The sequence below is a fragment of the Xyrauchen texanus genome, chromosome 3 (genome assembly GCF_025860055.1).
Source record: "Xyrauchen texanus isolate HMW12.3.18 chromosome 3, RBS_HiC_50CHRs, whole genome shotgun sequence".
NCBI lineage: Eukaryota > Metazoa > Chordata > Actinopteri > Cypriniformes > Catostomidae > Xyrauchen > Xyrauchen texanus.
This window is the reverse complement of record NC_068278.1, coordinates 41,198,099-41,223,889: the sequence shown is the minus strand read 5'-3', so window position 1 is coordinate 41,223,889 and position 25,791 is coordinate 41,198,099. Positions and strand designations below refer to the sequence as shown.

Below are 25,791 nucleotides of genomic sequence, written 5' to 3'. Positions count from 1 at the left end.
ATCCTTCATTGGAGAAAACATACATTTTCAATCCTGAAAGGAATAGTTCAACCAGAAATGTATTTACTTACCCTCATGTCGTTTCAAACCTGTATGCTGTTATGTTTTCTGTCGAACACGCACACAAAAGTTTAATTTTTAAGAATCTTCACACAACTCTTTTCCATACAGAAACATTTCTGTATGGAAATGGTATTAAGATGAGTTTTGGGTGATCTGATCACAAGTGGATAGCACTAAATACATGTCTAAATTGGATCTAAAATTTGTTTTGATTGGATCACAAAAAACACATATGAACATAGTAAAAAACGCATGTGACCGCACCGCATTTGAGGTGTAAACAGTAATCCATCCTGAATGCATCCCAGACAGCAGCGAAGCACCACCCCTCAACTGTCAATCAACCGCTACTCTAAAAAACAGCCGTTTAAATGTTGCCAGTTACGTGCTGCTATAAAAGGGAAAAAACATTTTCAAATAAATTTGAAAAGGTGGATACATAAACAAGCACAAGAACTTCCCATATCTTCTTCAGTGTGTCTGATATCAACATGCAGAGACACAGAGCACACACATCAGAAGCTGAACTAACAGAGGTACAGTACTCCACTAAAAACAACTAATAATTTAGCTAAATTTTTTTTGTGTTTAGACTAAATTTCAGCTGCAACTTGGAGAAACAGCGCTTCGGTTTTGTCCGCACTTTCTTGTCTTTTCTGACATTTACACGGCGTAATATTGAGTAGCACAATGACAGAATAATTGATGTATGTGGCCATGAAATGCTCCCTAGAGACCCTCCCCTCGAAATCCAAACACAAGTGGTCACAAGAGATTCATTTAAGCGACCAAGTGAAAACAGCTATGTGTCTCGTGTTACCACGCATGATTGGATCACCCAAAACGGATCTTAATACCAGGCCTAAATGGGCCATAGGGACCATGAGCTCTCAAGCTCCAAAAAGGACAAAAAAAAATATTTTTTGTGTATGTGTGTTCCATGGAACAACAAACAGCAAACAGGATTGGAATGAAATAAGGGTGAGCAAATTATGACAGAACTTTCACTTTGGGGTAAATTACAGTACCTTTAATTCTGGCCAGATCAAATACTTTATGTCTAGGACCAAATGTGAGATTCCCTTTTCAAATAAGAGTGCAAAGGAAAATTTCTGATCACTCCAGTTGTGATGGCACGATTACAACACAATTGAGGTCCTTTCATTGTTCAGTGCTCAACAGATGGCCACTGTTTGCATGAGGGAATGCAGAAGTGGGAGTGAATGGTTATATGATAATTATTCCCAATGATATATTATTCTAATTACGGGTCTATTTGGTTAATTTACACATCTAAAATGCAAACTAAAGTACAGACTGTATTTGGCAGCAGACAATACAAAACCCCGCCAATCCACAAAGTGTTTGAGTGAAGCGCCTGATCTTCTGTGCAGTACAGAATATGTGAATGCACACTCTTTTCAGCTTCATTAAAATCCATTTATCCTAATTCTCTCCCGTTCATTTGCATGCAAAATCCCAGACACCACTCAAAGTGGGGAGAAGAGGACACCGAGGTAACCACAGACGACAGGTGTGCATTTAAATGACATGTGAAATAACAGACACGGAGGAGGGAGTGAGTGGGGGTGTAGGATGCGACAGTGCAGAGAGCCGAGCCTACGCAAGAGGAATAATGAGCAGAAAATTGCAGGTAATAGTGGCCATGAGAGGAGTTCCTGAACGAAGGCTATTACTGCTAAATGGCACACAGAACAGAGAGAATGAGCAAAAGAGAGAGATCCTAAAGTTTACATGGTGCTTCACAATATTGCCTGGTTTAATAAGCGGGCATGAAGAGGAAGACAAAAGGGCAGAGACAGCTTTGTGTCAGACAAGTGGAGACTGAACAGCGGAGCTGTATGTGTGTGTGTGTGTAGCGGGTGGTCATGGTGGTAGGTTGGGAATGCATTAATAATAGACTCTCTCGGATCAAAGAGAAATAGCCCATCGTAATGGAAGAGAAGAAGGATAACGGCAGGCTAAATGAACAGGATTGCTCATCCTCAGTGGTGGCCCGTGCATTTTAATGTGAATTCTACCTGACAACTACATATAGCGTGGAACTACTGCGTGTTGACTGTTTGCAGTGTGATGCATTTAATAAAACATGTGGAAAGTGTTAAACCAGCAGCCCAGTACTTTGATTTATTTTACTACGTTAAACATTACACGTCACAGCCAACTTATAATAACAATTTACATTTTATAATCATATACATACACGAAAGCCAAAACCAAGGAGGCCTAATAATATCTGCTATCTATTAGCTATCTAACAATATTTGCAATTCACATGTTGCTTGCAATAATTTTAGTTTCTTTAGGATACACGGTTACTTTTCAAAACTTGAACCGACACTGAATGCTCAGACCAGCCAAATTGACACTTAGAAAACTTCTGATGTTGCTATAACAATGCAAAAAGCAATTACCAATTAGCTTGAAGTGAAAATCACCCCTCCTTTCCTGTTTATATCTCAGGTTTTTAAATCCATCAGGATCTCTTTCTCAACGGCAATAACAGCAGTGATGACAGCTGATGCATCCGCTATAGCTCTTGTGCTCTGCGCTTTCAAATTATGTATGTAAAGGGATATATAAATAATACTTTAATGAGAAACTTAAACACCAGACACAAACACACACATGACGGTCAGCTGACCGTAAACAATCTCTCTCTCCTCGCACCATCTTCCGCAGTCTGCCTTTATCCCTCTCGGAGGCTTAATTAGCCTGATAAGGGACCGGGTGTGTATAATCACGACCCGGCCCCGCCCTCCGCCCTGTCACAATGTACATCACTTATAGCATGATTGCGTCACTCAAGGCCAGCTAGAAGGCCTCGATCGGGACATATCCTAAAGATCACACCCACCAAGAACAAATAAATCAATCTGATTGGGTGATGAATTTGAAAATCTGACTTTGGATGCCTTTGAACTTTAACTGAGGGATTCTACAGAAATTCTGAAGGCATAATGGAGGGGAGATCAGACTCACACGCTGCTTCAGCTAAGGAGTATGGCTTCGGGCATGCGATTTGTGAAACAGCTGTTTCGTTTTTTGGTATTTGTTTGTAGATGAATTAGCAATGGAAAGCGATTGAAAATATAGAGGCAAAAAAGTGAATGAGAATTACAGGATGAAAAAATATTAATTTTTTAGGCATGTTGTGCCAGCAGAGAAGGCTTTGCTGGCCCTGAGAATTCACCCCTGCTCATACTTGCCCAATTGAACTCACATAACTAAAAGGCAAAAGAGAGCATATTCTGAGCTAAGAGCATCCAGACATGTACAACAATTTATAATTTATCTAATTTATCTAATTAAAAGACAAATGTTGAATTTAAAAATTAATATGCATTTCGGAATTCTTTTGTATTTGGTTTATTCCCCTTTTGCTTTGATAGTATGTGCTTAAGCAGGTGTCCAAATGTTATCCATGTTATCCCAGCATTATTTGGGAATGTTCTTAAGAGCATCTTGTGTTCTTCAATGGAAGCAACTTAACAAGGTCAACTTCACAAATTTGCTCACATTTGATAAGATTAATGACACAGATAAGAGTGCAGAATTTTAAAAATATGTATTTATTTTTATGTCATAGACTTTCTTTGGTTTAAATGTTACAAAATTCTAAAACTTTGTTTATTTTTAGGTTTAAATTGCACCTTAAATCACAGATTTTCAATGTATACTCCCTACTGTATATATTCATTCTTAAAATGTATATTTCCAGTCCAAGAAGCTGATACAACTCCGATAAAATGTTTGTGCCAATACAGCGTCAAAGTCCATTTAATTAAAGCGGTAGTTCACCCAAAATCTCATCCCTTATTCACAACATTTTTTATAGAATATTTCTGTATGTCCTCACAATGCAAGTGAATGGTACTCAAATTTTGAAGCTCCAAAAAGCAAATTAAGGCAGCATAAATGTAATCCATAAGACTCCAGTTTTTTAATTTATATCTTCACAAGTAAAATGATAAGTGTGGGTGAGAAACAGATCAATATTTAAGTCCTTTTTACTGTAAACTCTCCTTCCTTTCCAGTAGGTGGCATTATGCATGAAGAATGTGAATTGCCAAAAACAAAAGAAGAAGAATGTGAAAGTATAGGAAAAAAAGGAGTTGTGAGCCCATATTATGCTAATTTACAGCTTCATAATTTTATTTTGGGGCTGTACTAGAATAGGTTTACATGCTTTAATGCTCAAAAAACATTATTTTTCTCATACTGTTCATTTCTTTTGCTCTTCATACTCTCGCTGAAACACTCTGAATTACCTCCTGTCTCTTTAAAGCCACCCTTTCCAAAAAAAGCCCAGTCTGCTTTGATTTGTCAGCTGGCCTAGTCTGTTGTGATTGGTCAACGGCATAGAGCATGTGTCGGAAATGTAAAGCCCCTTACCAGAACAGAGTTTCAGCTCCCGAATCTTGCTGAGCAGCTGTAAACACTATTGTAACTATGGTAAAAGTGGCGTTTTTGCCATACCTGAACCCGAGTCCAATATGAATGAAATAATGAAAGTTTGAAAGAACAAACTGATCTACTCGAACCACCTTTGCAAGCACAACTTGAGCAGGACATTTCACAGTGGTAAGTTTTACATTTGTAACTTTCTTACAAGTACACTGTTGATTAGTGTGAACCTAACAATGCCTCAAGAAATAGACACATAGTGCATCTTTTGCTGGAATGGGTGTATGAACAGAGAACAGAGGCTTACTCCCGGTTATTGAGCAAGTTAGCCGTGGACATTTAACATTAACTGCCGTAACATTACAGCTTGTGCTGAATAGTAAAGGGGCGGTTGTGGCTCAGTTGGTAGAGCGAGTCGGCCACTAATCGCAGGATTGGTGGTTCGAATCCCGGCCCACATGACTCCACATGCCGAAGTGTCCTTGGGCAAGACACTGAACCCCAAGTTGCTTGCGCCTTGCATGGCAGCTCTGCCACCATTGGTGTATGAATGGGTGAACGTGTCACAGTGTTAAGCGCTTTGAATACTGATAAGGTTAAAAAGGCGCTATATAAGTGTACCAAAACAATAACATTACATAGCAAGTTAGCCGACCACTACTGTGGATTGCAGACATAAAATGACTGTTTGTAAAAATAAATCCATCTCCACAATTGATCACTATTCGTGATAGTACAGTAAGAATGACAAACAATCTGCATAATTCTACACAATTGTAGGTAACAGTGGACCTGCAGCTGATTAGCAAGACTATTTCAACATAATAACATTATCTATTTATTACAACCCAAAACTCTCTTTTGAACTCTCAAAGCACATAAATCCACAAATAATCAAGCATACTTACAGGTTATGATCTGTTACGTCTGAATAATGAGGCTGACGAAGAGATGCGGATCCAAACGCAGTTTGAGTTTATTTGGTAACAAAACACTAAATGAACAAAAGAACAACCCACGATGGGGAAAAGAAACATAAACTAGATAAGGTAACCACGGTAGAGACAAACAGGGAACAAGGGAGAGACGCAAACATCAGGCAAACATCAAACAACGATTGATAAAGACTTGAACAAAGACACGGGGTATAAATACACAAACATGGGAAAAGGGGCCAATGAAAGAACAGAACTCAAACAAGATAACAAGGTGATTAACAGAAACCAAAGGCAAATTAACAGGGGCAGGTGTAAACAATGAACAGTGAACACGAACGCTAACAAGGACTATGGAGTTACATAAGGGACTAAAGTGAAAACTAAGAAATGCAAAAGTGACAACAAATGGTAAACAAAAGGGCAACAGAGAAACAAGACAGGGTAATCGTTACATGATCCTGAAGCTCCAGACTGCACTATCTTTCAGGGGTAACCAACTTGAAAATCCAGCATTGATTGTGGTTGTGCTGCTAAATAATTAAAATAATTTGTAACCACTGATTCTTAAATTCATTTGCCTTAGGAAGTCCAAACAAAGAGGTTTTGCTTTCACAGTGAAGAAAACAGTCTTCTCGACATGGCGACAACACTAACCCAACTCATCCTGGTCTCGGCTATAACAAAGTTTGTTTGAGGGCGGACCAAAGTAGCCCTTAGGCGGGCATTATGCAAATGTGCTACATAGTGACGTAGATACTTTACGGAAGATATGGCTTGAGTACAAACAGCCCATTTCTTGTTGTTCTTGAGCAGTGTTGTCTGTGGGAGAATTTGCGTGGATTTTGTGCTTTGTAACCTTGCAGACCTTTTACATGCACAAAGAGCGATGTTACACATTAAAGAAAAGGTAAAATCCCCAAAAGCATAATAGGGTCTCTTTAAATATTGCTCCGTTTCTCACCCACGATTGTCATAAATCTTAAGAAGACCACTGAAGTCTCTTGGATTACGGCAAGCACTACTGGACATACTTTTTCAAAATAAACGTCCCACACTTAATTTTGATTTAATACGAGCATGAATTACATTGTAAAGATATTTTAGAATTTCTACTTAAAAATACAAATAATTGAAGATGAATTTTAATATCTGCTATATAGCTAATGGTAAAACTGTATTATATATAATAATATATAATATTATACAAAATCTATATGCAATTTGGAACAAAAGACAACTATGTTTGTGATATCTAGGAAAGATTTTTTTTAATTTTTTTATTGTATTTTGTTTATACCAATGAGCTTTAGTTTATTTGGACTGTGGGGATTCCAATGTTTGGCGCTCCAATAACGTCATCATAAAATTATCGTATCACATTTCCCAACAGCTTAACGCATATCTAATATTTCCTCCATCTCGTGCAGCCCTATACTGAAGTATTAGCTACTCTTTAGAAGTAATCCTACTGTTTTTTGAATTCTTAGTGCTTTAGAGACTGTTATTAACTTTCTGTATTTGTCAGTTTAGGATATTGCATTGGTTGAAGCGTCTTTTTTATGGAAACATGCGTTTTCATAACATAAGTTACGCAACACAAATTAGGCATATTATGACTAGCATGTTACTTGGCTCAAGTTCACCTTTTTATTGACTTCATTGTCTGTGCAGATGTAAGTTGTAATATTTCATATACACTCACTCTGCACTTTATTAGGAACAACTGTACTAATTATCTAATTAGATAATTCATGCAATTATCTAATTAGCCAATCATGTGGCAGCAGTGCAATGCATAAAATAATGCAGATACGGCTCAGGAGCTTCAGATAATGTTCACATCGACCATCAGAATAGGGTAAAATAGCAATCTTAGGGATTTTGACCGTGACATGATTGTTGATGCCAGATGGGCTGGTTTGAGTATTTCCGTAACTGCTGATCTCTTGGGATTTTCATGCACAACAGTCTCTATAGTTTACTCAAAACTGTGCCAAAAACAAAAACATCCAGTTAGCGTTATGCAGACAGAAATGCCTCGTTGATGAGAGAGGTCAATGGAAAGTGGCCAGACTGGTTCGAGCTGACAGAAAGGCTACGGAAACTCAGATAACCACTCTGTAAAATTGTAGTGAGCAGAATATAATTTCAGAATGCACAAAAAGTTGGACCTTGAGGTGAATGGGCTACTGTATCCGCAAAGCAACCAGCATTGTGGACGACCCTACACACCCTCACACAAACTCTTTACCCTCCTGCCGTCTGGCAAGAGGTACCGAAGCATTCGGGCCCTCACGGCCAGACTGTGTAATAGCTTCTTCCCCCAAGATACATCAGACTCCTCAATACTCAGAGACTGGTTTGACACACACACACACGTGTCCTGAGTTGCACTTTAATTACTGTCACTTTATAACTGTCTGCTACCTCAATAACTGCTATGTGCATAGAACACTATCTCATAGTATGTTATGTTTACGTTTTTAGAAACCGCCATCTTTTTGTACTACTGTGTACTGGTCGGCGCTGCACTTTGTCTATTGTCCTGTTCATTGTCAGAAATTTGTTGTACTGTCCCGTACTTTGCACATGTTTGCACGTGCACTTTATATAGGTATATATATATATATATATATATATATATATATAGTATATATATATATATATATATATATAGGTATTTATAGGTATTTTATTTCGTTGTGTTGTCTCATGTGGTCCTGTGTTGGTCCTTTGTTGTTTTTATGTAGCACCATGGTCCTGGAGGAACGTTGTCTCGTTTTGCTGTGTACTGTACTAACTGTATATGGTTGAAACGACAATAAACACCACTTGACTTGACCAGCAGAAGACCACGTCTGGCACTTTATTTGGACCATAGTGTTCCTAATAAAGTGCTCAGTGAGTGTATGCTGAGGATATAGTGATTAATCTCATGCATAAGTAGGATGTGTTTGAGAGAGCTAATGATCCTGTTTTGAAGCGGTTCGTTTTACCTGTGTTCAGCACGTTCAACTCACGCAAATCAAACAGCGAAATCCCCAATATACTGAATTATTCATTTTCCTTATGTTTATATCTTGCACTTGATATTTTTGTCAACATTATGCTTTAATAAAATTGTTTAATTATCATCATGATTTTTTATCATTGATGAAATCAAAAACTTTTCATCAACTAACATTTTTATCAGTGATTTAATTGATGAGATAATCAATGCGTGCTTCTTCAGATCACCCACACACACAAAAACAATGTGTTCTTGAGTAATCTGACAGGCGATGTCTATCAAAAAGGTAACTGGCTCTTTTAACTGTAAGTCGGACTTCCATTCCTACAGCCACCAAATTCTGCATTACAATTTCTCCCAGTCATATGCATACCAGTGCCCTGTCACATTCTATACTGTCTCTAATAGTGTGCACAATATAGCTAGGTCTTTATATCTTTTTGCTTAAATACGAAACACCCTAAAAGACAAAAATAACAGACCAAATTTATGACAAAGCCAAATTAGGATGTCCAGCAGCTAATAAACTTCTCACAGGATCAAAGTGTTAGACGTCAGTGGCATCAATCATTCAGCAGAGACAAGCAGAGCAGTCTATGCTTTAATGCTCCATGACTCATCTCTTATGAAAGGCTGAAGTGTCAGACAGGTTATCAAATAGCACCACTCAGACAACTCCCCCAGTGACACTTTCAAATGAGAGAGCCAGAGAAAAAGGGGACATTTAACCACAAAGCTTAACAAGGTCTGTGATAGTTTTGCTCTCTCTACTCAATAGCATCCACAGCTCTTACACTTTAGTGTTTTCTCTTTCAAGAGTAATATTTAGTGAACTCAAACACCCTCCATCAAAAGCTTGCAAAACCAAGAAATGATGGAGGCTGGAGATGGCTATGGGAGATTCAAAATGGACTGTTTTAAAATGTTACAGGGCAATGGTTTTTAATTAGCTAAATAAAGTACAGGAAGTAGTAAAGGGCTTAGTATAAATGTCTGATAATAGTAATCTGTTTGTAACATACTTGCTGCCTCTCTACTTTGCACCAGCTCAACTATGCTCATTGGTACAATCTCATCCAGTGTTTTATAGGCCTGTATAGTCTGATTCTTTCGTCAAAATCATCATTTGGTGTTCCAAGTATTGCGCAATCAGAGTAGCCACTGTCACTATGTAGCACTATGTCAGGCTACAACCTCTCCAAATGCTCTGTAGTTTACAAACACAAGCCAGATTTAAGTTGTAATCCACTTTGTTTTTTGAACACAAATCTCTTGTGCTTTTATGTGTGGTAGTTAGTGCACTGTAGGCAATTTGGTAGTTTATTTACTGATAATGCTTTAACAGATGGTTGAGAGAAGTTGTCAGATTCTCATCCACACTGGAACAGTGGTTTCATCCACCAAAAATAGAGACTTAAAAAAATACTCCTCATGACCGAATATTTACGAGGAAACGTTAGGAAACTGAAAGCAGAGTTTTCAAACTTAAAGTTGCTATGAGCGATTTTAGCTGTTCTGGGACTTCCAATAGACTTAGTCATTGATTAGTCCCTCTTTCCAAAACTCTACTCTCCAAAGACACACACACGCACAGACACTTGGAGGGCAGGGATCCCACTGAGTGGTTCACGGGAGCAGGACATCATACCAGCACTTATGTGAGCATACTGTATATGGGCTGACTTGGCTGAATTGGCTAAACAAACAATCTGACTGCGGCCCGTGGATATCCTTTCAGGCATTTAAATTCTATTCTTAATTCTGTAAAGCAGATCCCATGTGGGCCTGGTTATCGATTATTTAAGTTGAAGAAAATGCACTCACCTCAATACTGAAGTACCCTCTGTCTACATAATCACCCAGGAACAGATAGCGTGTGTTGTCGGGGGAGCCACCAACTTCAAAGAGCTTCATGAGGTCAAAGAACTGTCCATGGACATCACCACATACTAGAAGTGAAAAGGAACCAAAATAAAAAGTTAATGATACACAGCGCTCGTTGATGAGATAGAACTTTGGTTAAGTTTGTAATTTCTGCACCACTAGTAGCACCATACAGAATTTCAAAAATAATGTTTTTTTTAAATAATAAACAGCTTTCAAACAGGTTTGCCAAAAACTCTGTCAATGGTTGGACAAACAGATAGTCCCTCTCTAAACTCACATCATTGGTTGCGCCAATGTTGCTGTGTCAGGCAAGCCGGGATGCTCAAACAAGCAGAGCAACATTTCGAAAGCACCAAAGAGTCACTGTGTTTACACTTTTCAGGGAAATTAACCTACAAATGGCTTACTAGTAGTTGTCTATCCATATAAAGATGGGTAGGAGAAATAATTTAAAAATCGAATGTTTTTTTTAGATGAGTTGGTTAGCAGAACCAAATGGTAAAAGCTTTTGTAGATTGCATTGGGCAGATACAGAACCAAACACTTCATTTAATCTATTCTACCTGCATCTAGCCAACCATGGCCACATGTACAAGGCTGCTCTGTCACTTAGCAACACAGACACTATATATGAAAATACAGAGGCTGGATCCATTTATAAAACAGAATGCATCTAGAGCCGGAGGGGTTTGTGACATCCATTAATTCATGCTCAAAGGCAGTCATATCTATAGAAGACAGATGAGCTCTGATAAAAGGCAAATTCAAGTGCATCAAAAAATACTGTGGCATGATGCATTCAATGCTTCAAGAATTTAAACCTTGAAACACAACATCTTCATTTTAAATTGAGTATATTTAAGAAACTGTTTGTAACTGATAGGGCCAAATCAAATTCAAGATTACCTATTTGATACATCTGTAAATGCCCACGAATTACACCAGAGCAGTTGCGCAACTATAATTGCACATGCTCGACTCATTGAGCCTTGGTACTCAAGCGGGTAACACAGGTTTGAGTCCGGCCTGCAACATGTCCTGATACCATTCCACCTCGTGATCTCTCTATGACTTTCAGTCACTTTTTTTCTATTTGTCTTTTACAGTGTTTCTCAATCCAAAAGTCTTTTTTATCCAAGGGGCTGATCCCACCACACATACTTGGGCTAAATAAAGCTAGACACTGAGCCATGAATACAACAGAACGCAGGTGTTCAGAGACATGTTTTTAAAAATTAAACATTTTAACGTCACACAGTGTCTAAAGAATGTGACGCTTCTGCGTGAGACACTGAAAAAAACACCAAGATGCAGCACACTGGTCAAAGAAGTCAGTCTAGCACATTTTTATGTAGGAAAACAAATTCAAAACATCAAAAACGGATGCAAAAAAATGTTGGGTGTGAACGGCCCCTAACACAACCAATTGATGTCATGGAACCTCTATTAACAAGCGAAACAAGTTGAATTGGGTGTGTTAGATAAGCGAAACATTGTGAAGTGTTGGAGGTTTTCAAGAATCAGAATAGGCAAACACTGGTTTAATAAATGATAAAAGACCATCATCAGGTCAGCGCTGCAAACAACTTGCAATGGCAATATAATGTGCCTAACGAAACAGATTTTTATATATGCTTGTAAAATAGGGCTGTGCGATATGGCCAAAATTGTTATCCACGATAATCTTTTTCATATTGTTCGATATCGATATTTATCACGATATACATTTACAAATTGCACTTTTTTTTTTTTATTTAAATGTTGACGGAAGAAGAAAAAATTTATTCTAAAGAGTCAAAATAGTCTCTACAAAACTGCACAGGGGGTCCAGAGACAGCCAAAGCAGTGGGGTCTGTGGGATCTTTTACCAATTTTACCGTCTTTTACCGTTTATCAATTGAAAATGAATGTTAAAAGATCATCTGTTAGTGGCAGCAGTCCAGTATTTGTTGGACTATTTTTACATTAAAATTAAATATTTTTTATATATGGGGCATAGAAGCCCTTGTGACAGTGGAATGATGCTGGTTCAGGGGTGTCCCGAGAGTACCAACTAGTAATTTTATTCTTTCCTTATCCATTCCAGATTTGATTTGTTTATTATTAAAAGCTCGCAACATGCTGATTAATAAAGATACATTTAGAAGGGAAAAACGTTATGGTCTAAAAGGTGCTTTGAAACCACGCTAACTCATGCAGCGCTTCATGTCTACACACATGCAGGGAAAAGTAGCAACGCGTGCGGAGCGGGACAGGGCAGAAATGATGCATATTTGGTGCTAGAGAACAATATTCAAGACTACAGCGCAGAAAGATCAGAGCTGTTGTCCACATCACTGTTGTTCTGTCGCGCTCTTCACTAGAGACGATGAGAGGGCGCAACCATTGTCATGAAGTCTTGCGGTGCGGATGGAATCAATCCGGTGTCCGACGTAAACTAATTGTTAGCAAGGCAGCTAGCATTAGCAAGTTCATCCAGTCTGACCCTACGTTACCACTGGCGCATTGTGAGCGAAGCTGAGAGTGTTTTCAATTCATTCCTATGAAAGCCGAGCGTCATGCTAGCAAGGTGGATCGTAGGATTGGCAGCGTTGCGGAGCAAGCTCTCTCTAAGCACTGTGAGCGCCTTTGAGCGGATTTCGTCCACCCCACTGGAAACCCAGCCTGAGAAAGCCGAAGTGCTTGTGTTTTAGCGGCACACAACTTTGCTTAAATACAACATTTCAATTAACAAGTACATTTAAAAAAAAATTGGAAAAACTGAGTACGCTCAGATCAGAACCTGCCGTTGCTGGTTCAAACCAAATGATGCGTCCAAGCATTCGTTAGTAATTAAAAAATGTCAATTAAGAAATAGTATCACGGCTTCTGCTGTTTCTAACAAGTTATTGGATAAACAAGGATGAATGGATGGATGTGTGTGTGTGTGTGTGTGTGTGTGTGTGTGTGTGTGTGTGTGTGTGAGTGAGAGTGCGAGCGAGAGAGAGAGAGACGGAGCGTGTGCAACCACCTGTTGCCACACCCAAACAGAGATCAGCTTTCTCAGTGGAAAAGTAGCCATCCAATCAGGGGTATTACTCCCTATTTCACTGTAGCCGGTGCGCAAGAGTCTTTCACTATAGAAACCGCAATGTCCTCCGCCATTTTAAACAGTGTGTCCACTCCAATGTGGAAAGTCCGATAAGAGGTAAGCGCCTTCAATTTGTGTAATTAATCAGTCTGCTGTGTCTCTCAGCTTTGATGAGCCGTAATGCTGAAGTTGTTTGTTTAAAGCCATTTAAAGCTATTTCCAAGTTAGTAGTAATACGAGCGATCATGGAGTGCTGTATGTAAACACTGGCTGACGCTGATTCACTTCACGTCACCTAACTGGCTCATATTACACATACAAATTATCTTTTGCCACCACCTGCTGGCTAACATATTTAATGTAAAAAAAAAATACATGCAAAAAAGAAAAACAGTAGCTCTTAGCACATCTGCACTGCTCTTACACATTAGTTTAGAATGGCACGAACACAAGCGGAGTGATACACACAGTGAAGAGTCGGAGTGCTGATGGTGTCATACCATCAGTGCTCATGGAATTTCTCTCGTCCAATCAGATTCGAAGACAGGAACTGTTGTGTGTGTGTGTGTGTGTATGTATATATATATATATATATATATATATATATATATATATATATAATAATGAATATCAGCCTTTGAAACCATGTATGAATTTTCCATAATTTTTTTCCATAAAGTAGTTTGGGGCCATTCACCACAACATGACAAAACCACTAGCCAAAACAAAGCTTTATGCACAGGCTTCATACACCTCCGCGAAAGTTAATTCTAATCAAGACAGATGTTTTCTCCCTCAAGCCCTACTAAAGATAAGCTCTTGCTTTCTTACCAGTGATTGGTGCTTCCACCTCTAGCATGCACTTCTCCTGTCTGAGGATGTTGGCACCCTCTTTTATGATGAGCAGAGCTACTTCCTCCTCCAAGCGTCCCTCTTTGATCAAATGGTTTTTCAGCACCTCAGCATTAGGCTTGCCATCCACAAATAGGTCCTTCAATGTCAGCCGCTGGTGAGGGGGCAGTGGCACTGCTGTAGGAACAAGAAGAGCAAATCATCAGTTGACAATTTGGATACATTTTCAACATGAAGTCAGGATTGACAAGGTACATTCAAGCATGGAAATAGTAACAAGTTTCAATTACAATGGAAAAGAGGAGGTATAAAGCAGTTTAAGCACATTCTGCCCTAAAAAATCAAAACACAGTAACTTCCCCAAAGAGAAAAATGGCTTTAATTGTAGATAGTGCAATCTTCACACTCCATTTTCTTTGAATATGAACATTGGTGAGCCAACTCTGTCAGTAACAGGACAGATCAGTCTAAAGGTGGTTGTACAGCAGACCAGAAGCCCAACATTAAATAACAAGCAGGACAAAGCACAAGTATCTCACATAAAACACGTTGGTGCAGTAAGTGTAGAGGTGGCAGTCCAAGACAGGGACTTTAATAACAGCAAAGAATTTATATGAAAGTTTTTGCGCTTTTTCAAGAATAAACAGTGACGTTCGTGAGTTTGCAGGTTGGTGTATGGAAAAAAAAGCTGCAATTACAATGGAAAGATTATGCATCCTTTTAACAGGACAATTGCCAAAGTGTCTTCCAACCTAGGCCAATGTCCATTAAAGATGATTTTTGAAAGTTTTGTTTTAGGACGAATTTGATAGAAGACTATGGAGTTAATGGTGACAGAAGAATTTTTAGAAGACTTTGAAGTCATAGCTGGGTGAAATTTTTTTTTTTAATTTGAGGAATTTTAGGCTGATTGGACAGCGGAGAGCCATTTTCAGGTCTCACATATAGCACATATAGCCAGGTATGTACCTTTCCAAATCATGTCCAATCAATTGAATTTGCCACAGGTGGACTCCAATAAAAGTGTAGAAACATCTCAAAGATGATCAAGAGAAATGGGATACACCTGATCTGAATTTCATGGGTCTGAATACATGTCAATGTGATATTTCAGTTTTTTCTTTTTAATAAATTTGTATAGTTATGAAAAATATGGTTTTTGCTTTGTCATTATAGGGCATAGAATGTAGATTGATGTGAAAAAGAAAAAAAAAGAATTTAAAGCATTTTTAGCGTAAGGCTGCAACATATCAAAATGTAAAAATATTAAGGGGTCTGAATACTTTCTGAATGCACTGTATGCGAACACAGAAGCTTCTTGGTGCAGAAGTTCGATTTTGTGCATTTTTGTGTTCTGAAAAGTGTCAGACAATTGCAATTACACTGAAATACAATTCATAAATCAACGCAAGTATGCATAGCGTTTTCTGCTTCTACAGTGATTTTTCTCATTCAAGTCAACTACTATCATGGCGATCATTTTGCAGAGAATATTGATGTTGAAGTTCATTAAAGGCAATATATTTGTAGCAACTTACAATTGGCAATGATCCCCACAAATCTGACCAAGACATGTGCACCCATATCATATATGTATACACATTGGTTACAGATAAAAACATTTTTTTACATTGCTCTTGCTCCCAAAGATGCACTTTTGGACAAACAAGGCTGTAGGCAAGATATTTACAATGCTGCTCTTTATTAGTTTGTGCTGCTCTCTGGAGCATCATGACATTTTCTATTGCTGAGGCTAATAAGAAACGTTACGGTATCATGAGGATTCTATTAATTTACCCTTCACAGGTATGAAAGGATTCTGAGACACCACAGAATAATCCTTCACCTGCACTGAACAGCCTGGTATTCTAGCTCCACCAAATCCCTTAGCGAAAGTGCAGAAGTTACCATGGAGAGGGCTACGGCTCAAGATTAGTTCAATAATGAGCTGAGAAATTCAGATCAATTAAAGTTCCTTTAGAACACAAGCCCATAATTTAGTTGATTTTACAGTAATTCAATATGCATTATAGACTAAAACTACAAGGTAATGTTTGTCTATTGACTGATGTAGCAAATCGTATTCAGCTTTTTGCACAGACTGTAATCAGGATAAAATCTCATGAGCCTCATACAGTATCATGCTAATCTCTTTATTTGTTAACATTTACAATGGAATATAATGAAATGTAATCCTGAAACATAATTTGCCAAATTACCAGCTACTTGAAATAAAAATGTTTGTTCTTTCTTTGTAAAAGTTCATTATTGGATATGAAGCAATGAGCATGTCTCTGGCTCCCAAAAACTGAAGAAAACAGGAAGCATGGATTGCCAAAGCCCCCACTCTGGTCTGGCTTAGTCTTCCCCTCAAGTCTGTAACAAAAGTCAGGGTTGAGTCTCCTGCTTCTACCACAACCTCATTTGCATGCATCCGCCATAGTGTGTTTTGGCTGCTCAGCCTCCTGCTCTGAATATCTGCTTGATCAATAGCCAGAGTGAACCCATATTTTTCAGAGGAAGTCTGAGAATATCAGTCTTTGGGAAGAGCAGTTCAAACATCATGATCACACAGGAATTTGGCATGCTGCTTTGGAGAGTTCCGGTACCTTAGGATCGGTCACATTATGCCGACTTGCAGACAGGAGAAGTTCCATTTCCTGCATTGGCTCCAATTAGTTTTCCTTCCCCTGTGGCGTAACCAACAGCCGTTTGCATGAGCAGCGTGGGCAACCCGGGTGTAGATCCCGTGTTGAAACCAAGAAGTAATCGCTTTCGCATAATCAGTTACGAGTGTGATTCGGAGGTTGCTGTTTTCGCTCTAACATTACATTTTTACTCCACTGATGGTTAGGTTTAGGTTTGGGGGTTCAGTTTATAAAATATGCATTCTTCAATGTTATGCATTTCGGTAAATGTAATGGTAGCATACGTGATAGCTGTGCAGTCTAAACCTCACTCTATTGGCCTTAAGAGATGCACTAGCTAAGGAAAACCTACTGTTTCTGATTTCACTGTGAGATCAGTCTGGTTCTAAACTATGGTTGGGTAGCCAATGCACTCAGAAAATGGAAAGCCTGAGAGACATGTAACTAAAGACATCTGTATAGTGTTAAGAGGGAAACAACCAGCTGTCTAGTGGCACCGTGAGGTGCACGGAGCCCGACTATTGACAACACTCCCGTTAATCTGTCAATTCTATTAAACATGCTCAGAATGCCAGAACAAACAATGTCTGATCCCTTAAACATTCCCACAATTAGATATTCAAAGTAAGCTACTGGATCCTACAACTAATCAGCAGTCTATCTGCTCAAGCAGACTAAAAGTGTCAATTGCCGCATTACAACAGATGCTAATAAAACCAAATAAATATGGACAGGGTTCTATTTGTTAGAAGAATGAAAATGTTAGATTAAGGGAGAGTTCACCCAAAAAAGAAAATTCTGTCATTTTGTTCCAAACCCATTTCACTTATACAAAAGGAGTTATCTATCAGAAAGTCTAGGCTGCTCTTTTCCATACAATAAAAGAGAATGTTGACCACTTTTAATTCTGCTAAATACCTCCTTAATGTGTTCCACTGAAGAAAAAAGGTAAATGAGTAAATGACAAAATGTACATTTCTTTTCTTTTTTGTGTACTATCCTTTTCAATTGTCATGTAGTTTGTTGTGTATAGATCTATGTTAAAGTAAACCTCCTAACAGGGAATTAACAATGTAACCATATTCTGTTAACAGGCAAACATTACCAGCATTGCAAAACATGGTGACTGCCAAAACATTACCCTGTGGATACATATGGCCAAAGTTCAGCTTCCTTGATTCCAATACCTCTATTACGAGGCCACACCCTTGGGCATACATTAAGTCAATATGTACAGTGTGCTTCAGTTCAAGGCATCCCTAGTATGCAACTTCTGATTTATCAAATTATTAAATAAAAGAAATTAGGGCCTTTTAGTCTTTTGTTGGACAATTCTGTGGAGCTGCTGTTTTTCTTTCAGTGACTAAAAATGGAAACAATGAAAGTTGCACAACATCTTGCGCCCAAGTTCTGCCACCTGAAACAAAATAGCTACTATTAAGAATGAGACCATACATTTTTTTTTGTCTCCAATAACATAGTCAAAATCTCAGTTATGAGGATCTAATTGAATGTGTAGGCCTTGTTGTTACAAATATCTGTTAAATAATTTTTGGATGAGTAATCAACAATGACACTCTGTGCTACAAGTGCTAATACTAAAACACATGCTTTGATTTCATGATTGTAAATTGAGAATGCAATAAATGTTATTTTAGATTACGTAATGATGATTGAACATACCACTACTATAGTTCAGGACAATCTAACACATTCAGTGGCACAACCCAAAGACTTCAATCATTATGGTAATCCTCAGGAGTAAAATGGAAATAGCCTCATCATGCTTCTTCATGGCTCTGACAGTTTCTTGAAGTCATTTTTGAGTGTATTATAAAAGCATGGCTGAACAGGGATGATCTGTGCAACACATGCCAGATTTAGCCAAGAACGTCTTTCAGTTCATGTGTAAGATCTCATTATGGCCATACATACCTTCACAGCCCTTTCACAACTCCACACTACATAAGCAGCAAGGAAATTATGTTGAGAAAGGAGACCCCACCTCAACCAAGTTAAAGAGGGCCAACATACTAAGCAAGACTCCAATTTGAGGTCATTGTCATAAGGGCAAGAGCAACCATACTGACTGATGTGGAGTATAAATAAACTGTAAAGGCCTCCTGGGTGCACAATGTAGTCTTGGAATAGGGACTGAAAGCTGGGTACGAGCACTAAGAACAGATTAGGCAAAGCCTTTATTAGCCAGGGATTCCAGGTTCAGAGTCTGTTTATTTAGGGACTCCTCCCACCGGAAACGAGATCCTGACCCTAAAGTTTAAAAGAGAAGATGGATGGTTAAGTCCAAAGCGAAGCACGGCCATCTCATTATCGCTACAAATTCTGTAGTAGGATGCTTTGCATCTTCATTAAAAGTTTGTAGGCATTGTACCATTGGACAGATTCTAAACGTACACAGACAAGGATGTTCATAATGGCAAGATGGGTTTGACACACAGATCCTTAATCTAAGTTAAATAAAAAAACCTTGACAGTTCAGAAACAAATGTTTTGTATTTCAGTGTTAAAAAGGACAGGCCCTGCCTACAAGACTACACTGGTGCCATGCACATTTACTCCGTGCATTTCCACCATTGCCTGCATCTAGGCACGCTAGTGTTCACTCAAAACCTGGACATTTGAAAGGCAAATAGGTCCCTGTGCTGACCTATTAATGTTGCTTTTAGCATGTCTCCTTAAAATGTGCTTGCTTTCCATTTACAAACCATAAAAATATTTTTTTTAAACCCACCAGTTTATGTGCAGCAAAGACAGACATCCAACATGTACCTCTGTCCAATTCCTGTTAGACTGCAGAAGTGGCCATCAACAAGATTAGCACTTACTTACATTGCTACAGTCTGTCAAAACATTAACTAAGAGATGCAGAATAAACACTGTGCTTCTGAGACACTATACATGTGTAACATCTGGTGTGCAATGACTCAAATATGAGCAAATGCTCACAGCAAGTGTACAATTTTAATGTTAGTGAATGCAGAGCTCTTTCCAAATGTAGACTAATTTGGCTGTGTTTATCCAGTATGACTTGACTGGATAAACCCAGTTGTTCAGAATCCCCCAAATTCTCAAATTCATCCAGGCTATTTAAAATGTAAAACATTCTAAAATCTGTAATGCCAACTTAAAATGTTAAATGGATTTTCAGTTTAACAAACATGTCATAAACTACCTTATACAGCATTACTTTTTAAAACTGAGATATGAAGAGTTTCCCTTCTAATTCACATAGTTTTCACTAGGAGTCCAGCTCCACACCCTGAAAGTTCCCAAAGCTTATCCAAAAAGGTAATGGGAAGCTTGTGTGTTCCCTCTAATTTACTCAACATATTTTATACGACAAATCATTATGAGTCCCTGCTACGGTTGGCTGATAAATACTTCCCAGGGTCTTAACATTATTTATGCAAGACACCCAAGACAAAAGGAAAAACAGAGAAGACCTTGGTTGGGCAATTTTATTTCTTTTTTTTCACCAACCAGTGACAATATTTACCACTGACTTGTTAATACCAAGTAATGATGCTCAACTAACCCACTGGATGTGCAAATAACCCACTGGATGTGCATAGTAGTATTATTTTACATACGAGTCAGAATAAGTGGTCACTCCCACCTTCAGTCATGGCCAAGCTCCAGCGCAACCATAGCAGTTTTACACTGTAAGGAGCAATCTGATTAATCATTTACTTAATAGTCCAAATATTTTTATTATTAAAAGTTTTTTTTTTAGAGATTGAGTGTGTGCAATGCAATGATGTTCTACTCGGAGTTCTATCAAATAATAAGACAATTAATTGTCACTTCAGTAAGGCTCATACCAAGATCACACGGTTCAATTTATTAACAATAAGGTTGCATTGACTGGATGTCAACAAGGCTGCTTGCAAGACTGGGATGGGCAATGTAGAGGTTGCTAAAATAACATTCCTGTCTGGGAGACTTTTCATTTCTCTCCATCCTGTTTCAACTGGAACAACTGTTAAAAAAATATTTAAATTAAGATACAAAATACCACCGTGTCAATTAAAAATAACTAACCTGGCAAACGCGTTGTCTAGACACCCCTGTCTAGTACTGAGACAGAACATAGATGCACTTCATGATGCTTTGAACCATACACAAACTGAAATAAACTTACTTTTAATGATTCGTTCAGTGGTCGACAGTTTTTCTTTCGGTTCTTTAGCCGACATCCTCGCACAGTTCAGTCAGGATATATTAGCCAGTAAATGTGTACAAAATATTCTCAGTGTTTTCTTGTGCCAGTCAGGGAAAAAGAAGGTCGCAAAGTAGCCAGCTACTCCGATGCGTCTGAAATCTGTTCAAATGCAGATCACCGGAGAGGTATAAATCTCCGATACAGCTAATTTAGTCTAAACTGAACAGTTAGTAACTCTGGTCACAGGGCAACATAATAACACGAAAACCTGGCCACCGCCAACAGACACCAACTCGATTGCCTTCCCTCGCTAACAGAAATGTGAAGCAATCACCGATTCTCGCTGATGAACTACTACAATAGAGCCCGGTATCGGTCTTTTCCAGTTTACATGGACCTATCTAGCTATCAGCTTCTCTCTATCATATATCTTCGGCTCGTCTCAACAGGAGCCAGCGACAAAAGATTATTAGGGTTTGGTGCGCAATCTTGAACGTTAATCCGATTTTCCACTTTTCAGAGTCAGAACGTCAACTCGCCAGTTTCGCTACACACTCGAGTTTAAAATAATAATAACGTCCCAAACGCCGCCAATTTGCCTTAATAAACATATGTCCTGTCGTGTGACAACAGCGATTGAGCAAGCTACCCTCCCACTCGAGCTAACCATATGGCTAGCAGTAACTTCCAATCACACTCTCGTTCCCAGTCCCCCAGATTAAACGGTAATCTCCAAACCTAAGGCGGATTTCCTGCAATATGGCGGTAGCTGTCATAGACATAATGTCTATGGTAGCTGTGGCTCGCGACGCGCTGACGTAGGAACGACGTTTCACGTAAAGTTTGACACGTGCGAAGCAGATGGTTAAATGTTTTTAATGTGATATATTGTTTTAAGGATGATATTTTGAAACGTAAACAAGCACACAACGGCGTTTTACAGTTATTACTTATTCTAGGCAAATACAATAAACACAAAAACACATGCTGTAAATCAATGGTTCTCAACTAGGGGGGCAGGACCCACTAGGGGGCGGCGGGGGCGCTCAAGATGTCTTATGTCAAAATGTGATATATAAAAATTATAATCTAATTATTATAATTAAATTAACTGAAAATGCTACAAATGTAATAACTCCCTTCAAAAGCTTGCTTTTTATGAAGAATATAGTTCTAGACATTTCTGGAATCACAAGTTAAGGAAATCTATTTTAATAGATATATGTTCTAATATAAATATCAAATAACCTTCGAATAATTTATCCGACATTGGGGGGGGACTTCTACTGCAGTAAATTACATTGAATCATCTGCTAAACGTTTCGTAAGAAAAAAATTGAAAACACGTAACGCCATAAAGGAATTGCTATTCCTATGTAAAATGCTATCTGGCATTTTTAGTGATATTAATAATGTAACTAGGTATAAATACCTCTTTTCTATGTTCTAGTGGCATTGAATACCTTGCTGAAAAACAGCTAAAACCAGCCTAACATGGTTGTCTGGTCTTAGCTGGTTTAAGATGGTCCCCCACCCTGGATATGCTCAGCTATTTTAGCTGCCTTGGAGGCGCTGGTCCCATGCTAAATTTAAAGGAATGTTCCAGGTTGAATACAAGTTAAGCTCAATCGATCGCATTTGTGGCATAATGTTGATTGCCACACCAGTTAATTTCGACTCATTCCTCTTCTTAAAATGTTTTATATATATATATATATATATATGGTTAAAAATTTAAATTGAACACTACATTTAAAGTTCCCCAAAAATTTCAGAGGACAGTGAAGGGTCATTGTGCACTTACAATTGCATCCAATAGGGGGAGTCAACATTACACCAAGTTATATATGGAACCAGCTTTATTCTTTAAATAAAAAAACAAACAGACAAACAAATAAAAACATAAAAACGTTAAACTCATGATAAAGTGATGGGATAGTTTTTATTGTCTTTAAAATAGAGATGTCAGTTCCATGCTTTTATTGTCTTTAAAATAGAAATTTCAGTTCCATTTACCATTTCTACTACTTTTAATAGGCAATAACTAGCACAGCATAGTCTATGTAACAATTGGAGAATAAAAAACGAAATTTTATATTGCCAACATTTATATTTCAGCTGATTTACCAGTTACAAACCTAAGAGTTATTATTATTTCTAAGACACTTCAAACATGTCTATACATACAAACATTTCCAAGACAGTAAACTGGTTTATCCAGATTATTGGCAAGCCTGTCATAGTACAGTATTTCACAGGTATGTCATGCACCAGACATAAAATAATTTGATTCATATAGTATGCAAATAATTCTACCCTTAGATCTGGTGCTCATCAGTATCAAGATAAAGCAGATACCCACATTTTGACAAACGTGGAGTGATTTAATTCAAACAGAGCCTGCATATTAATGTGTTGTAAGAGATCTGGTCTCGGCTCATTAAATGAATGTTACTGACAGAAAAAAGTAGCAGCAACTGAGATTAAAGAGGACAAAGTTACTCTCTTCCTCATGAAAAGTTCCTGAACGTGAGACATAATTATGGCTCTAATCAGTAAAACAAACATAAGATATTTCGATAAAAGGACACTTGTAAGGGTGCACCTGTATAAACAGCACATTTTTGAAAATATTCTGTATTCTGGAGTTTTTAAATGACTTACTATACAGCGGGAAAGTAAGGAGGCACATGAAGCACACACCACATTGGTCACCTCAATAACAAGTCCTCAGCTCACCCAGCCTAGGCACAAAGTCGCTCTTTCAGTGGTAGACACACACAGACAATACCAACCCAAAAGATGCATTATATATATATATATAGGCCTAAGGTGAAAACAAAAGGCATGGGCAATGGTTATACAATAGATTATGGATGGAGAACAAGACATAGATATGTAACAGACCTGACATAAGTACATCCAAACTCCAAATTTACCAATAGTTACATAAAATTTGTCAGAAGTATTAAAATGATATGTCTATATTAGCTGAAAATATTTGAAGTCAATTAAGATGTGTGGTATGGAAATAATGAGCATCTTCAATGAACAACTTCACACCAGATGGCAAAAATAAGTACATGTAGGATTAGTGTTATTTATAAACATTAAAATGGTAAATTATGCATCAAGCATTAGTTTAAGTATGCACGGTAATATGCCTCACAAATGTTCATACTCACCACACATGACACATTTACTAAAGATAACTCATTCGCTTGTTTTGTTTTCTCCACTTATTCCAAAATTGATCTAATTAACTCCCTCCATCAGCATGAATTTGCTTACATCTGAGACACATAAGGCATTACTAGCTCCCACCACCCAATTTCATCCACCAAATTAGTACCAAATTATTTCACCAGCATTTACCTCAAATGATCTGACTTTTCTTAAAGAAATTGGTATCAAATCACCCTGTTCTCTACTGCTACAAGCACACATACTTTTATAAGAACTGGTTCCAGTGAAATAACATATTTAGCTGCATGTCTGAAATAATCTGGAGAGCAAAAATGTTTGTTTTGGTTCCCTCCATAAACTCAACACAGTCCGTTTTCAGTTTGTTTGCATAGGCATCACTATTGTTAATGTTAAAAAAGCTTTTTCATGTATGAAATGCCAGAAGAAATTAAAGTAGATGAATTTACATATTAGTATGAACTTGACTGGATCACATACAACTCAAACACAAATCAAAACATTAAATTGCAGCTTCTCATATTTGTCTAACCGGATAACTAAGAGGACAGAACCAGAACCAGATCCTGAATTTTGATATCTTCACTTATATTAACCTAATGTATGGAAGCCCCTGTGGCTCATTTAAAACTTAAATTGACTAAGCAATCTGACTTGATCTAATGCTGCTGAAGGGAGCCCAAAAATCAGAACAAGAATAGCAACACTCTGTAGCCAGCCATGACTGTTTCAATACAATAAAAAGTCTAAAGTGCAAATTGAAGGTCATGTTGAAGATGCGCCTTTGATAGCAGAAATGTCTAGTTAATTTGTCATGACAAGACTCCATCCTGGCATATTCCTGCACAATATTTTATAATATTCAGCCTGAAGGACTTACAAAAGTCTTACATGAATGTTCAGTGTTTATACTGTCCCTTCTCTATAAACCGTAAGGCCCCATTCATTGAATGATGAAGCCTGGCTGGGGTGCCATGCGTGGTGGGGGTCTCTGGGGGACAGTCGGGGGGTATTGCTGCATATACATGCTGGGGTATCCCTGGTTAAGACTAGATGGTGGATTTCCGACTCTGGGAGGAATAGGAGGGTATGGAGTGGAGGGAGGGTATGGAGAGGAGGGGGGGTATGGAGTGGCAGCGGGGTAGGTGACAGCTGCAGCAGGCTGGATAGTAGGACTTGGGGGAACTTTAACAGGAGGGAGAGGAGGAGCCCGGCGGGGCATCGGCATAGGGGATCCATTGACCTCTCTCTGGAGATCAGCTGGCCTGGACGGGAGGTCCTCAGATCGAGAGGGCTGAGGGGCTGCTGAGGCCATGTGGTGACCATTTAGTACCATTTCCTGGAGCTTCTCGATCTTCACTCTTCTAAGGTGTGCCAGCTTCCTCTTACTCTGGTACTCATCAATGAATGTGTCTAGAGTGGCTGCGCCATCAAGGAAAGTGTCAGCAATATTCTGATTTGAAAAAAGGGGAAAAGATTATGAAGAAAAAAAAAAAAAAAAAAAATAT

The 25,791-nt window shown here is 38.3% G+C and overlaps 2 protein-coding genes across 4 annotated transcripts in view; both read right to left on the bottom strand.

The window, feature by feature from the left end:
- Positions 1–21,821, bottom strand: part of ppp3cca (protein phosphatase 3, catalytic subunit, gamma isozyme, a) — a 50,629-nt gene extending 28,808 nt beyond the window's left edge. For 2 of the 3 annotated variants that reach the window (XM_052107559.1, XM_052107568.1), the window contains exons 1-3: positions 21,059–21,821; positions 14,228–14,425; positions 10,264–10,388 (exon numbers count right to left, since the gene is read on the bottom strand). In XM_052107559.1, coding sequence (XP_051963519.1) covers positions 10,264–10,388; positions 14,228–14,425; positions 21,059–21,113 — 378 coding nt within the window. In that variant the 5' untranslated portion in view covers positions 21,114–21,821. Of the gene's footprint in view, positions 1–10,263; positions 10,389–14,227; positions 14,426–16,857; positions 17,481–21,058 lie in introns of those variants that run through there. The other variant, XM_052107576.1, reaches the window with a different exon arrangement.
- A 1,158-nt stretch (positions 21,822–22,979) lies between these two features.
- Positions 22,980–25,791, bottom strand: part of vps37ba (VPS37B subunit of ESCRT-I a) — a 30,170-nt gene continuing 27,358 nt past the window's right edge. Inside the window, exon 4 of the mRNA XM_052101877.1 lies at positions 22,980–25,736. Within this exon, the coding sequence (XP_051957837.1) occupies positions 25,227–25,736 (510 nt within the window). The 3' untranslated portion in view covers positions 22,980–25,226. The remainder of the gene's footprint in view (positions 25,737–25,791) is intronic.